A 15,924-nucleotide genomic window follows, 5' to 3' on the forward strand; every position below is an offset into this window, starting at 1 on the left:
GCCCGGAGCCCCGCCCGGCCGAGTCACCGGCCCCGCCCCGCCCGGGAGAGCCGGGACTCGGGGCGGCCCCGCTCGGAGCCGGGGCCCGCGGGCTCTGGGGGGCGCTGGGCTAGACCGGAACGGGCCCTTCTGGCCGCCCCCACACGGCCCTGCGCGGCCCCCCGGGACTCCGGGCACCGACGGGAAGGACACGCTGCATGGGCACGGGGACACCGGGCAACGCACAGAGCCGTGGGGACATGACACCCCCGCACAGACCCAGGGACAGGGGACACCCCACAGGGACACTGACACCCCCGGACAGACCCAGGGACACGGGACACCCCCTCCCCAAGAGACGGGGGACACCCCACAGGGACACGGACACCCCCACACAGACCCGGGGACAGGGACACCCCCTCCCCAAGAGACGGGGGACACCCCACAGGGACACTGACACCCCCGTACAGACCCAGGGACACGGGACACCCCCTCCCCAAGAGACGGGGGACACCCCGCCGGGACACGGACACCCCCGGACAGACCCAGGGACACGGGACACCCCCTCCCCAAGAGACGGGGGACACCCCACAGGGACACGGACACCCCCACACGGACCCAGAGACAGGGACACTCCCTCCCCAAGAGACGGGGGACATCCCGCCGGGACACGGACACCCCTGCACAGACCCAGAGACAGGGACACTCCCTCCCCAAGAGACGGGGGACATCCCGCCGGGACACGGACACCCCCGCACAGACCCAGAGATAGGGACACCCCCTCCCCAAGAGACGGGGACACCCCCGCACAGACCCAGAGACAGGGACACCCCCTCCCCAAGAGACAGGGGACACCCTGCCGGGACACGGACACCCCACACCGGGACACGGGACACCCCCTTCCCAAGAGACAGAGGACACCCCGCCGGGACACGGAAACCCCGCACAGACCCAGAGACAGGGACACGGGACACCCCGCCGGGACACAGACAACCCCGCACAGACCCAGAGACAGGGACACGGGACACACCCGCCCCAAGAGACAGGGGACACCCCACAGGGACACTGACACCCCCGCACAGACCCAGGGACAGGGGACACCCCCTCCCCAAGAGACGGGGGACACCCCACAGGGACACTGACACCCCCGGACAGACCCAGGTACACGGGACACCCCCTCCCCAAGAGACGGGGGATACCCAACAGAGACACGGACACCCCCGCACAGACCCGGGGACAGGGACACCCCCTCCCCAAGAGACGGGGGACACCCTGCCGGGACACGGACACCCCACACCGGGACACGGGACACCCCCTTCCCAAGAGACAGAGGACACCCCCTTCCCAAGAGACGGGGGACACCCCACAGGGACACTGACACCCCCGGACAGACCCAGGTACACGGGACACCCCCTCCCCAAGAGACGGGGGATACCCAACAGAGACACGGACACCCCCGCACAGACCCGGGGACAGGGACACCCCCTCCCCAAGAGACGGGGGACACCCCACAGGGACACTGACACCCCCGCACAGACCCAGGGACAGGGGACACCCCCTCCCCAAGAGACGGGGGACACCCCACAGGGACACTGACACCCCCGGACAGACCCAGGTACACGGGACACCCCCTCCCCAAGAGACGGGGGATACCCAACAGAGACACGGACACCCCCGCACAGACCCGGGGACAGGGACACCCCCTCCCCAAGAGACGGGGGACACCCCACAGGGACACTGACACCCCCGTACAGACCCAGGGACACGGGACACCCCCTCCCCAAGAGACGGGGGACACCCCGCCGGGACACGGACACCCCCGGACAGACCCAGGGACACGGGACACCCCCTCCCCAAGAGACGGGGGACACCCCACAGGGACACGGACACCCCCACACGGACCCAGAGACAGGGACACTCCCTCCCCAAGAGACGGGGGACATCCCGCCGGGACACGGACACCCCTGCACAGACCCAGAGACAGGGACACTCCCTCCCCAAGAGACGGGGGACATCCCGCCGGGACACGGACACCCCCGCACAGACCCAGAGATAGGGACACCCCCTCCCCAAGAGACGGGGACACCCCCGCACAGACCCAGAGACAGGGACACCCCCTCCCCAAGAGACAGGGGACACCCTGCCGGGACACGGACACCCCACACCGGGACACGGGACACCCCCTTCCCAAGAGACAGAGGACACCCCGCCGGGACATGGAAACCCCGCACAGACCCAGAGACAGGGACACGGGACACCCCCTCCCCAAGAGACGGGGGATACCCAACAGAGACACGGACACCCCCGCACAGACCCGGGGACAGGGACACCCCCTCCCCAAGAGACGGGGGACACCCCACAGGGACACTGACACCCCCGTACAGACCCAGGGACACGGGACACCCCCTCCCCAAGAGACGGGGGACACCCCGCCGGGACACGGACACCCCCGGACAGACCCAGGGACACGGGACACCCCCTCCCCAAGAGACGGGGGACACCCCACAGGGACACGGACACCCCCACACGAACCCAGAGACAGGGACACCCCCTCCCCAAGAGACGGGGGACACCCCACAGGGACACGGACACCCCTGCACAGACCCAGAGACAGGGACACTCCCTCCCCAAGAGACGGGGGACATCCCGCCGGGACACGGACACCCCCGCACAGACCCAGAGATAGGGACACCCCCTCCCCAAGAGACGGGGACACCCCCGCACAGACCCAGAGACAGGGACACCCCCTCCCCAAGAGACAGGGGACACCCTGCCGGGACACGGACACCCCACACCGGGACACGGGACACCCCCTTCCCAAGAGACAGAGGACACCCCGCCGGGACACGGAAACCCCGCACAGACCCAGAGACAGGGACACGGGACACCCCGCCGGGACACAGACAACCCCGCACAGACCCAGAGACAGGGACACGGGACACACCCGCCCCAAGAGACAGGGGACACCCCACAGGGACACTGACACAGGGCACCCCACACAGAAACGGGGCCACCCCACCGGAAGGGGACAGACATAAACCCTGCGTAGAACCCCACCCCTCCTCCCCCACCAGGACACAGGGACACTGACACAGACAAGGGACATCCCACACAGATACAGGGACATAGATATCGCACACAGCACAGGGACATCTCACATGGACAAAGGGACCCTGATGCAGACCCCTCTGTGGAGACAGCACATCCCGCACAGACATGGTGACATCCCTCATGGACATGGGGACACACTGCAGGGACACTGACAAATCCCACAGGCATGGACACAGGACACCCTGCACAGACACAGAGACATGGGACACCCCACATGGATATGGGGACACGGAGACACAGGACACCATGCAGGGACACAGACACTGACTAACCCCCCGTGTGTGGACATAGGTTGCCCTGTACAGACACAGGGACACCCTACACAGACCTGGGGACATAGACATGGGGACGCCCCTTGGACACAGGCATACCCTGCATAGTCATGGGGACATGGACATGGGTACCACCCATGGGCATGGAGACAGAGACACAGGACACTGCACATCCAGCATGGGACACCCCACATGGACATGGGGACATATGGCATAAAACACCCAGCATGGGGACAAGGACATGGGACACCCCGCATGGACACGGGGATGCTGACAAAGGGACACCCTGCACGGACACAAAGAAGTGGGCACAACCCCCTCCCCACACACACACGGATACAGGGACACCCCTCATAGACATGGTCACAGGACAGCCTGCCTGAACACAGGACGCTCTGCACAGATACAGGGACATGGACCCAGACATAGGGACACCTCACAGAGTCACACCACTCACAGACATGGATGCACAACACATTACATGGCCATGGGACACAGAAGTGACACCCTACACAGGACACCCTACACAGGCTCATGACATGCAGCCCCCTGCATGGGGATGGCATGGGGCACAAACTTACATCCCCCTCTCCTCCCACCACCACAAGGACACACACCACATAGGCAGGGGAACACTGAGCCTCTGTCACCATACAGCTGACACAGTGCCAGACAGGCACATGGACACAAACATCCACCATGCACCTGACATGGGGGAACCGATCCTTATGGTGATCCTTAGGGGAAAGGTGGGTGCACCCTGGCTCCAGCAGTGTTGCAAGCTTGTGGGGGAATGTGTTTCACTCACATGCTTTGTTGTGGGCTGCACTTGGCTTTGTCCCATCTACCTTGGTAGTGGAGCTGGTCCCAGACCTAGCACAGATGACCCATTGCAGCAACAGGTCATGGCCTGGCACAGACCAGTGTGAGACTCACCCCCTTGACCCGCCAGGCCTCTCACTCCTGCGATCAATCTTGGCTCCTTTTAAATTGAACCTTTGGCTTCAGGAGCAACAGCTGCCCAGCCCTGCTGTTTTGTTTCAGTTCGGTAACATCCCCACCCTCTGGCTGAGTGCTGCCCCTGCGTAGCTGAGAGGGATCCCAGAACTCAGCATTCCACACTATTCCCTTCCCCTGGCAGTTGCTACAATTAAACACCCAGGGCTGGCCTGTGTCATCTGACACAGGCTTGCAGGGCTGTAAAATTCCAGGTAGACGTTCAGGCTTGGGCTGGCGCCCCAGCTCTGACAGGCTATGAGGAGGGAGGATGCCAGAGCCTGGGTTCTCACCCACAGAAGTTGGTCCAATAAAGACATTATCTGAAGGAATGTTCAGCTATGTGGCAGGTGGCCACCGATTTGTTACACTATATAACAATACGGAAAATACAAAGAATAAGGGAGATAAAAATGGGCTGTATGTGCAGACAGCACATCGTAGCAAACAGTACCAATGGATACATATACACAAACACCAAACTCTGTATCCACTCATGGAAAGACGGGTCCTTTCTGGGAACTAACCTTCAAAACATTTCCTCAGCTCCAAGTGCTTCCTTCCACCCTGCCTTGCCTCCTATTGGATTGCAGCCTAGAGCTAAGGCTATGATTTTTTCATGGAAATTGCGGAAGTCACGGATTCCGTGACTTCCAGCAACCTCCGTGAATTCAGCCCTGTCGGCCAGGAGCTGCAAGGTCACACCACCGCCACAGCTCCTGGCTGCCGTGGGCAGCAGCCACCCTCCCCCAGCTTCCCTCTGCCGTGGGGGCCCCCCAGAGCTCAGGGGCGGCAGGGGACCCTGGAGCTCCAAGCCCCCATGGGTGGTGGGGGCCCCCAGAGCGGCCCCTGCAACTGCCCAACCTCTGCAGGCAGTGTGGGGACCTCTCAGCTGAGCGCCCCATTTTGTCAGGGATATTTTCAGTAAAAGTCACGGGTTTCTGTGAATTTTTCTTTATTGCCTGTATTCTCAAAAAGAACAGGAGTACTTGTGGCACCTTAGAAACTAACAAATTTATTAGAGCATAAGCTTTCGTGGGCTACAACCCACTTCTTCGGATGCATATAGAATGAAACATATATTGAGGAGATATATATACACACATACAGAGAGCATGAACAGGTGGGAGTTGTCTTACCAACTCTGAGAGGCCAATTAAGTAAGAGAAAAAAACTTTTGAAGTGATAATCAAGATAGCTCAGTACATTGATATGCAAACTAGATACAATCAACTCAGGATTAAATAAGGACTGGGAATGGCTGAGCCATTACAAACATTGAATCTATCTCCCCTTGTAAGTATTCTCACACTTGCTTCTTATCAAACTGTCTGTACTGAGCTATCTTGATTATCACTTCAAAAGTTTTTTTCTCTTACTTAATTGGCCTCTCAGAGTTGGTAAGACAACTCCTACCTGTTCATGCTCTCTGTATGTGTGTATATATATCTCCTCAATATATGTTTCACTCTCTATGCATCCGAAGAAGTGGGTTGTAGCCCACGAAAGCTTATGCTCTAATAAATGTGTTAGTCTCTAAGGTGCCACAAGTACTCCTGTTCTTTTTTTCACAATTCAAAAGCGTCTTCCAGCTTCTCTGCTCCTTGCTCATACTGTAATCGCCCTCCTCGCTCCTGAGTGAGGAAAGGGTGCAGTCACACAGGCAGACATCCTGCTTCTACTTCCATTCGTTATTATTTACCTCAATAGCTCTGGCTTCTCTGCTCTTCTCTTTGCCCTGTCCATTCCCAATTCACTCCTTACCTAACTTGGGTCCCAACCTCTCCAGTCTTCGAAGAAGAGTTGCAGGTTTAAAGAATACTTTTATATTTTTAGCCCTAAGAAATTCTCAGCTGCTTCCTTTTCTCCCTCACCAGGCAGATTTCACTCTCCCCTTTTTTCACTCACGTCTCTGTTTGACATTTCCTAAACCCCGTGTTGCCCATGAATGCCACTGTCCTGATGTCTTTCACATCCTCCAGGGCCATCTCAGTGATTCAGCCACTGCCCTGAGGCCATCTCTGCTGTAATCCCCAGCCAGGCAGCCTTTATTTCCTTTTACCTCACCTACTTGAAACTCCCTCCACTATGGCCCACCAAGTCCACAGAAAACAGCATGTGTCACATGTACAGAGCAGCAAATCCACAGTCTCGGCTGAAATAATTCTCCCTCTCTCTCATACAGCTCCCAATTCCTCATGCAGGGAGAGCTTCCAACCTAAAATATTGATCCTCCTTTCAGAAGGGTTGTGGGGTGAATTAGCTACAGCACTTGGAAGATGTGAAGTGCTACCAGGGCTATTACTATTATTTATTTATTAATTAATTACTAATTATTAAAAGACCCTGACCCAAATAGATCCAACACTATCAACTCTTTTAACTGGAACTGCCTCCCAAAATTAGTGGAAAACCTTGTGCTGTATATGGGGTGACCAGCTAGCAAGTGTGAAAAACTGGGACGGGGGTGGAGGGGCAATAGAGGCCTATATAAGACAAAGCCCTGAATATCAGGATGGTCCCTATAAAATCGGGACAGCTGGTCACCTTAGCTGTATACATTTAGCAATGTTATTTCTAGCACACACATCTTCCAGCACATTTAGGCTATGTGAGAGCAGGTTTAAGTGAGCAATGGCTAAACTAAATGGAAACATGTTGTAATCATTTTTTACCACACATGGATAACTCAAAAAGAGCCAAATGGACCTCTGCCAAACTGTCCACACATAAAATATTCCTTATTGGGCTGAGAATAAACAGAACGAATTCCAGTTGTGAGGCAGATTCCATCAGAAAGTTACACACTCATGGGAACAGTTTTACAATGAAAGGGCCTCTGTACCCAGGACTATAGTACTGCATGCATCTCTACTTAGAGTGGAGACAGGCCATGGGCAGGTGAAACCAGCAAGTCCTCTAGGTCCTGCAGCCCTGTTCCAAATGCAGAGCTGTGAAGGAATCCCGAGGCACTAGGTCTTGCTGAAATTGGAAAGCAAGACAGACACATGCTTTTTTCTGTTACTCGCTGCCCTCTTGTGCCGCTGGAGAGTGTGTGCTCTCATTCTGCAGCTAATGGGGATCAGTAGCATGTCCAGCTAACAGTTTGAGGCCTGGGTATTATTCACTGAGTGGTGTCAGCTCTGGACAACCAGAGCAAGCCATAGGCCCTGCCCCAATTAGCCTGCATTCTGAATTACACCAGACAGACAGACAAACTAAATATGCCCCAGCCATGCTACATGCCACAGGGGCCACAGGAAGTCTGATAGGCCAAGAGCTGTGCACTCAGCTTAAACACTTTTCATACATGAATGTTTGTTTACAATCAATGGCTGACAGGTTCTTATGAAAAAATCTGGCTGAAAATAAGAAGGGACAAGAACATGGCTCTGGCAGCCGGACTTGGCTGGGGAAGGTGGTGTTAAATCACAGAGCGGCTGAATGGCTCAGCCTCCCACTTGCTTTTTCTCAGTCTCAAGGAGGAGAGCATAGAGAATCTGAATCCAGCCTTGGCTACAAGTGGGAAACTAACCTGTATGCCTCCCTCACCCCAGTGTGGGCAGTCAGCGTGAAATCACTTTCACAAATGGACATAGTTATGTGCTCCTAACCAGTGCCCCCCCCCCCCCCCCCCGGCAACAGAGACAATATAAAAGTGCCCATCTCTTTCTAGGCCTGAGCCACAGTCCTTTCTCGAGAGGAGACATTGTAGGGAAGCAGCATCTGGAAGCTAATAGAGGTATTAGACGGAGTCGCTCGCTGCAGCCCAGTAAGGCAGAGAGTCAGTGGTTTGTGTGTGAGAAGACCAGAGCCAAGGAGGGATTTTTCCCTGAGAGAACTGATGCTGAATAGGGCCCATGTGATGGGCTGTTGAGTGGCTCAGGAGTGATGGAGATGAGACCAAGAGACACCTGTGAAAGAGGAGGAGTTTGAAAGACAGTTTGGGGATGTCTCTGGATAGGCCTGAGGTAAGGAGAGAAATGGAAAGGATGAAGATGGGATGTGACACCTTAGGCACCCCTGTATTCACACCCTACACCTTACTGGAAACATTTTTGTACAAAATACACCCTGTGAGGCAGGGGTAGGCAACCTATGGCATGCATGCCGAAGGCAACACGCGAGCTGATTTTCAGTGGCACTCACACTGCCCGGGTCCTGGCCACCGGTCTGGGGGGCTCCGCATTTTAATTTAATTTTAAATGAAGCTTCTTAATCATTTTAAAACCCTTATTTACTTTACATACAACAATAGGTTAGTTATGCACCTCTACCCCGATATAACGCTGTCCTTGGGAGCCAAAAAATCTTACTGTGTTATTGGTGAAACCACGTTATATTGAACTTGCTTTGATCCGCAAGAGTGTACAGCCCCGCCCCCCGGAGTGCTGCTTTACCGCATTCTATCCGAATTCATGTTATATCAGGTCGTGTTATATCGGGGTAGAGGTGCATATTATAGACTTATAGAAAGAGACCTTCTAAAAATGTTAAAATGTATTACTGGCACGCAAAACCTTAAATTAGAGTGAATAAATGAAGACTCGGCACCCCACTGCTAAAAGGTTGCCGACCCCTGCTGTGAGGTATGGTATGAAAGCTAGTAAGACGCTGGTTATTAATATTGTAAAGTGCCTGTGTTAATGTTATATGGGAAGTTATCAATTCCCTCTGTATGAGGTTATTAGAACATGGTTTAAGACCAGACAGCCTAGCCTAGGTAAAGGTGGTAAGGAGGTCTGTCCTAGACAAAGGGTTTACTTCCAGTTACATTAGCAGTTCACAAAGCCACCAAGCTAAACCAGCAGGGGTTATCCTGAGCCCATACTCAAAGACAGAGAAACATGCCTCCTGCACTCCAGAGAGACACAGGAGACTGTGTGCTCAGGAGGCCTTCCTGACTTGTGAGACAAAGACATCCCTGTGGGAATATAAGGAGCAGAGCGAGAATCCATCTTTACCCTTCACTTTAGGAGACAAAGAAAACAAGCAATTTTATCTCTGTGATGAGTCCTGGGCAGGCTGGCCAGCAAAAAGCAGGACAAGGAGACTGGGCTGAGAGAAGCCATCTTGAACAGACTGTATCTTGCTAGATTAAGTTTTAGATGTATTTTTTCACTTTATTTGCTTGTAACCATCTCTACTTTTATCTTTTTAACTGTATCACGTAAGCCATGCTCTTTTATTAATAAACTCTAATTTTCCTATAACCCAATTCAGTGCTGGGTTTGAAGGGTATTTACCCAGTTAAATTAATAAGCTGTGATGTACTGACTCCAACAGAGCAGTGAACTTAGTATCTTCTGTGAATGCACCATGGTAGGAGCTGTGCATTGCAGGGAAACATCTCTGAGGAGCTTGAGGGCTGGAGTGCACTGACTGTTACCTGCTGGATGAGGTCTGGGCCGGGAGAACCTCCAGGAGTTTGCTGGTGAGGAAGACAGGCTGATGTGACAGGGAGCTGACACACAGTCTAACTGTCAGCAAAACTCACTGTTGCTGAGGCAGAGAGGTAACACAGTGACTCACAGCTTTGTGTATCCTCAGCAGCATGCTAGAGAAGGCAAGTTCCTAGGGGATACCAGAACTGGATTTAGGTATGATCTCCTGTAGTAGGACCATAAAGCTGAGCTACAAAAGGAAGAGAAAGTTGTGTCTGTGCCTTTTTTTGCTAATTTAAAGAAGGCCAAAAATGTTTTACCTGTTTATGTTTTACTCTAGAAACATCAAGTCTTATCTTTGCTGCTTTTGCGTCCCCTTGGATTCTAGAGCAGTGTCTCAATTCCCTAGGGTGTAACAGTCCTGCCTGCAGTACCAAGCAGCACCATGTTTTTGCGATTGGGCATTCGACAAGAATGATTTTTCACACCACACTTATGTGTTGAGCACATTGTAAATCCAGGCCTCCCAGGGTGCCTGTCCATAGCGTCTGAGTGTACATCTACACTGCAAAAAACAAAACAACAACAAATCTGCAACACCAAGTCTCAGAGCCTGGGTCAACTGACTCAGGCTGATGCTATAGGGCTAAAAATAGCTGTGTAAACATTCCTGCTTGGGCTGCAGCCTGGCCTCTGACACCCATCCCTTTCGCTGAGTTCCAGAGCCCACCCCAGTGTCTATATGGCTATTTTGGGCCCCACAAGCCCAAGTTGAGCCAGACTCAGACTTGCTGCCATGGGTCTTTTTTTACAGTGTAGATGTACTCATAGACTCAGAGTTTAGATGATCTAGTGGTTCCTTCTGGGATTAGTCTGCTCTTCTGTAGCTCACAGGTCACTAAATTTCACCCCTGTATTGACCCCAATAGCTTGCGTTTGGCTAACCTATGTCTTCCAGAAAGGAATCCAGGCTTGATTTGAAGACACCACTTCCTTTACTTTATATATATTCTGGGGAAATCCCACAGTGGCTTTGCTGGGAGGTCATACACACAGGGTGGCATCGGCAGCTCATGGAACATCAGACTAGAAGGGGCATCTGGGTCATTGAGTCCAAGCCTTGCTATCAAGGACAACCACATCATATAATGCTATTCATAACTGGACCAAGCTCTGCCCTAAAATTCATTAAGTTGTTTGCCACCACTCCTCTTATTGGAAGGCTGTTCCTTGAACCTCACTCATCTATTGGTTAAAAAACTTCTTTTACATTCCAGAATAAATTTACTCATGGCTAATTTATACCCATTGGGTTCTTGTGCCAACGTTGGCCTTTAACTGAAATAGTTCCTCACCCTACCCGGTGTTTGCCCCTCCCCTCCCCCCCCCGCTGTATTTATCAAAAGCTATCCTTTCCCCTCTCAGCCTTTATTTTACGGAACTAGACTAAACAGGCCCAGCCCTTTTAATCTCCTCTCACAAGATAGACTCTCCATTCCCTGGGTCTCCTAGCAGCCCTTCTCTGCATCTGTTCCAGTTTGAATTAATCTCTCTTAACAAGGCTGACCAGAATTGCCCAATATTCCAGATGAGATCTCCCCAGTGCTTTGTACCATGACATGAATACTTCCCTATTTCTACTGGAAACACCTCGCCCGATACATCCTAGGATCACACTAGCCTTTTTGACGGCCGCATCACATTGGTGGATCAGTCATCCTCATGGGGCAGTTCACTCTGGGATGTCCTACTGCATAGCGCGCTGGGAAGGAGAGAACCAGCCAACCCAAGAACACAGACACAGTTTGAGTGTCCCATCCATACAACAAAAGAACAATGATACAAGATCTGGCTCTTAGCTGCTGGGGTCACTAACCAGTGTTAGCCAGATGGTTCATGGGCACAAACCATGTTCGGAGTCGGTCATATCACTAACTGCTTTCAAACAGAGCCACCAGCCTGACCTTCCCTCAGCTTCTGGGTCCACACCTAATATCCGCCTCCTTGGGGTTCAGACTAATAGTCACACCCACAGCGCTAGAGCCAGGATTCATTCCCATAGCCTGCAAGTGCAATAGCCTTCATCCACTGGGGTCACAAACCCAGCGTCTGAACCTAGGTGCTGGAACTAGGGGTGCTGGGGGCGCTGCTGCACCTCCTGGCTGGAAGTAGTAATAATACATGGTTTCAGCACCCCTGCTTCCAAATAGAATAGGATCTAATCATTGCTGTTCGAACCTCTAATATGGCCTGTTGAGACCAGTCCAATGGTAAAGGGCCCAGGTATGTGCCCGGACAACACACAGACCTAGAGATGTAGGAGACAGAGAGACTGAGTGGCGGAAGGGCTCTCAGACTCAGACTGCTGCAGCTCTTTCTGAATGAGTTCACTATTTGCTCAGGAGTTTATTAAATGCAGAGATATTTAACTAGGCAATTTGGGCTTGTTATGCTGTGTTAGGACGTTCACTTGCTGGAGTTCTCGATCTCAGCTGCTTCATAGGACTCCTCCAGTTCTTGGCTGATTGGGCCATCTTCATCTCTGTGTCTTCTTATGGGCTGCTCTCGGCACTACCTTCTTTTGAAGGGCTTTGCTGCTCAGGCTGGTGGCTGGGGCCTTTTTCTCCATGGGCCCCTTTATTGTGTCTTGTTTGAGCTGGAAATGGACCTGGCATGAAAAGGAAGAAAAACATGTCTCTGTCTGCTCATCCCTCGCTAGCTAAGGCCTGGAGAGAGGTCAGTTCTGGTTGCCAGGACAGAGTTCTAGCTTTCAAAGCTGAGACAAGCAAAGCTGATAAGGGGCATGTTGTGACATGACGGGAACAAAGTGCTCAAACCAGCTAGAACCTGATTTTCCACTGACAAACCTATGCTGGCAAACAGCGACATTGCTAATGTAGAACGCTCCCAGGGCACCAAAGGCCCATGCTTCTTTGAAAGGAGACCTGCAAAGGGGAAACGACTCATGTGTGCCTTTTTCTGCCTCTCTGTGATGGACACACAAGGCCAGACAGATATATTTTGAAGGGTCTTTTTTTCCCCCTGCTTGTTTTTCACATTAGAAATGTAGGTCTCCTCTAGCCTAGTAGACTCTATGGCAACAGGTGACCTAGTGAAATAATGACACCACTAGAGTGGAGAAAGTGAAATGTGAACAGCTGAGAGAGGACAGGATTTCAGCTGAGCTCTTTAAAATTCTGGGGTTTTGGGTGTGTGTGTGCAGGGTTTAAACACACATTTATCTTCCAACCGTAGTGAAGATTTTGGAGCAAGAAAGCCTTTGTAAAGACTTAGCACATTACCCTTTCAGTCCAGGTGAAAGAGATTTTGAAATACGCATTGATGAGACCCCAAGAACTCTTCCAGGGAAACCAGATGTGACCAGACCTACTATTCCTAGCACACAAAATAAGCAGGATTTTTTAATAACTTCCAGGCTTCTTCATCACAAAGGCATAAAAAAGACACAAGCCCAATTTTTTAGAAGACAGTAGCTATAACTCCTTCCCCCAGGAGGCGGACGAGCTGAGTAGAGTGCTGGCCGATCGACAGGGAGATAGGAAGAATATATAATAGTGAATAGTATTAATGGTGGGGGGAAAGTAGTGATTTCACTAAGTGCTATGGGGACTAACACTTATAACCTGCGGTGCATCAGAACAGCCTCATGACAGCTCCTATTACACCAGGAGACAAAACACCTGCTAAGACTGTGGAAATTCCACAAAAATCACCTACCCCCAAAGCCACTGGTGATTTCAGAGCATTTCTGCTTTTATAGTCACAGGTTCCCAGGCCAGAAGGGACCATGGTGATCGTCCAACCTGACCTCCTGAACAGCACAAGACAGAGAATGGCCCCTGAATAATCCCTAGAGCAGAGCTTTGTAAAAAATTCAATCTTGATTTCAAAATTGTCAGTAATGGAGAATCCATCACGACTCTTGGTAAACTGCTCCAATGGCTAATTTATTCTCACTGCTAAAAATGTATGCCTTATTTCCCATCTAAATTTGTCTCGCTTCAACTTCCAGCCATTGGATCATGTTATACCTTTTTCTTGCTCCATACATATATAGATAGATATATAGATAGAGAGAGACTGTAATCAGGTCACCCCTTAGCCTTCTCTTTGTGAAGGTAAACAGATAGAGCTCTTTGAGTCTGTCACTATAAGGCAGGTTTTCTAATCCTTTAATCATTCTCATGGCTCCTCCCTGAACCCTCTCCAATTTATGAACATCCTGCTTGAATTGTGGGCACACTATTCCAGCAGCAGATCTCCACACTCCCTGGCCACACCACTGCCCAGAGCAGTGTGGCAAGTGGCTGTGAGCACATGTCCCTGCCTCACCCTGACAGAGTTTCTCTCAGAGAGGAGTGAGGCCCCACCTGTGGGGCTGAAAATATCTTTGGTCACAAAGCAGGAAACGAACTATGCCAGGCCAGTGAAACCATGGGTCTCGCCTACCCCACGGGGCAGGACTGCCTCTGTCCGTCCCAAGCCAAGGCTCTGGTCATGCATCAGGGAGCAGACACCCCCCTCTAAACTTAACTCACCCTGACAAGAAGGGGAAGGCTGTGGGGAAAGGTACCTGGCAGGAGTCTGGCCCAGCCAGTTCTCTCCACTGCCGCGAGCCAGAAAAATACATGTGGGTAGAACAGCCTCCCCCACCCCCCAATGCCCTTGGTCACTTGCGGTTTCTTTGCTCCCTGTTTCCATCTGCTGGCAGCAGGGAACCACAGCCCAGACTGGATGGCCAGAGACACTATCTGCACTACACATCTCTCTCCCACCTCTGCCCATCACTGCACCATGTGACCCAGCCAGCAGAGTGTGTCGTCCCCCCACCGCCCCATCAGGGACACATCTCTCACTCACTCACTTGCGGACTATTCAGCACAACTCACCAGCGAAGGCCCGGCTGGGCCAACTGTTACAGTCACCGTCTGTGGTCGATGCCCATCTGCTGAGGCAGTGATGGTGTACGTGCCAGGCAGCAGCAACCGGAAATAATCCCCCTGGTCACCTGGAATGAGAAAGAGCAGCAGGCAGAGTGCACTCAGTCAGAGGCACAGAATCGAGCCAGAAACATTCCACTTGGGCCAATCTCACTGACCAGACTTGCCCCTGTTATACCTCACCTAGGGCTCTGTCCTGGCTAGTTTAAATGTGTTACATGACAGCACTCCCTCCCCTCCCACACACTCTGCTCCCGTGCAGCCAGACAGACTTCCCATCACCCCAGAACGACCCCACAGTGTGCAGGGACTTACCAGTCAGAGTGGATTTGAAAAAAGCGCTGGGGTAAGTGCACTCACCTAGCCCAAATATAGGGGGCTTCGGTTTACCTTTGTAAGAGCTGAATAATATGGGCATGGCTTGAGAAAGACTCACTCCCTTTCCCCTCCACACCCCACACAAACCCCTCTGCCGGTGCTGCTCAGTCCTGATTAGAGCTGGGTACAATTTTTGGATGAACTTTTGTTCGCCAAAAATGCCAATTGAGGTTCACCAAAACATTTCAGAAATGTACGTTGAATTTGCCAAATTGTTCTGGTCAAACAAACCAGGCCATTCAGCACTGACTTCTTCCACCTGAGCAATCAGAGTATATGGACGGCAGTAACTCTAGCTGCTCCATTGCCTGCTTCCCTGATGGCCTGTGGGAACCCCGGGAGAACAGGATAGGAGCTTTACTATCTCTGCCTGAATCTCAGGGAGCTCCTAGCCCTCCACCTGCACAGCCACCGGGGTAGCCCAGGAGAGGAGGAAAGGGGAGATGCTGAGAAGAGACATCCTGTTATGGCTCTCTGATTCTCTGCTCCAGTCCTGGCACAGACTCGGACAATCTGGGGGTTGCTCTAACTTGCACCAGCTGGCAATGGTCACAGCACATTCCAACCATTCCCCATCTTCACTTTCTGCACCAGGGGTTGCAGGGAATTTGACATGAGGCCAGCTATGTTGGGTCTGTGTTCACTGGAGACTCCCCCAATTGAAGGAATCCTCAGCAGAGCACTTGTGGGTGGAGTCTACTCTCTTTGCTGCAGCTGGCCAGCGCCAAGGGAGTAGATCAGGCAGAGTATTGTCTGTGGCCCCTTGCTCTTTTTGAAATAATACATCTGGTGCCCAAGCTGAAAAATCAACCATGACAGGCCCTAGAGGTGACAGGACACACA

General features: G+C 52.4%; 1 protein-coding gene across 1 annotated transcript in view; it reads right to left on the minus strand.

Annotated features, from left to right (window-relative positions):
- Window positions 1-12,124: 12,124 nt before the first annotated feature.
- CPN1 (carboxypeptidase N subunit 1) overlaps window positions 12,125-15,924 on the minus strand; it is a 35,971-nt gene continuing 32,171 nt past the window's right edge. The window contains exons 8-9 of the mRNA XM_054035762.1: window positions 14,653-14,771; window positions 12,125-12,410 (exon numbers count right to left, since the gene is read on the minus strand). Coding sequence (XP_053891737.1) covers window positions 12,279-12,410; window positions 14,653-14,771 — 251 coding nt within the window. The 3' untranslated portion in view covers window positions 12,125-12,278. The remainder of the gene's footprint in view (window positions 12,411-14,652; window positions 14,772-15,924) is intronic.

This window comes from Malaclemys terrapin, chromosome 7, assembly GCF_027887155.1.
Source record: "Malaclemys terrapin pileata isolate rMalTer1 chromosome 7, rMalTer1.hap1, whole genome shotgun sequence".
Taxonomy (NCBI): domain Eukaryota; kingdom Metazoa; phylum Chordata; order Testudines; family Emydidae; genus Malaclemys; species Malaclemys terrapin.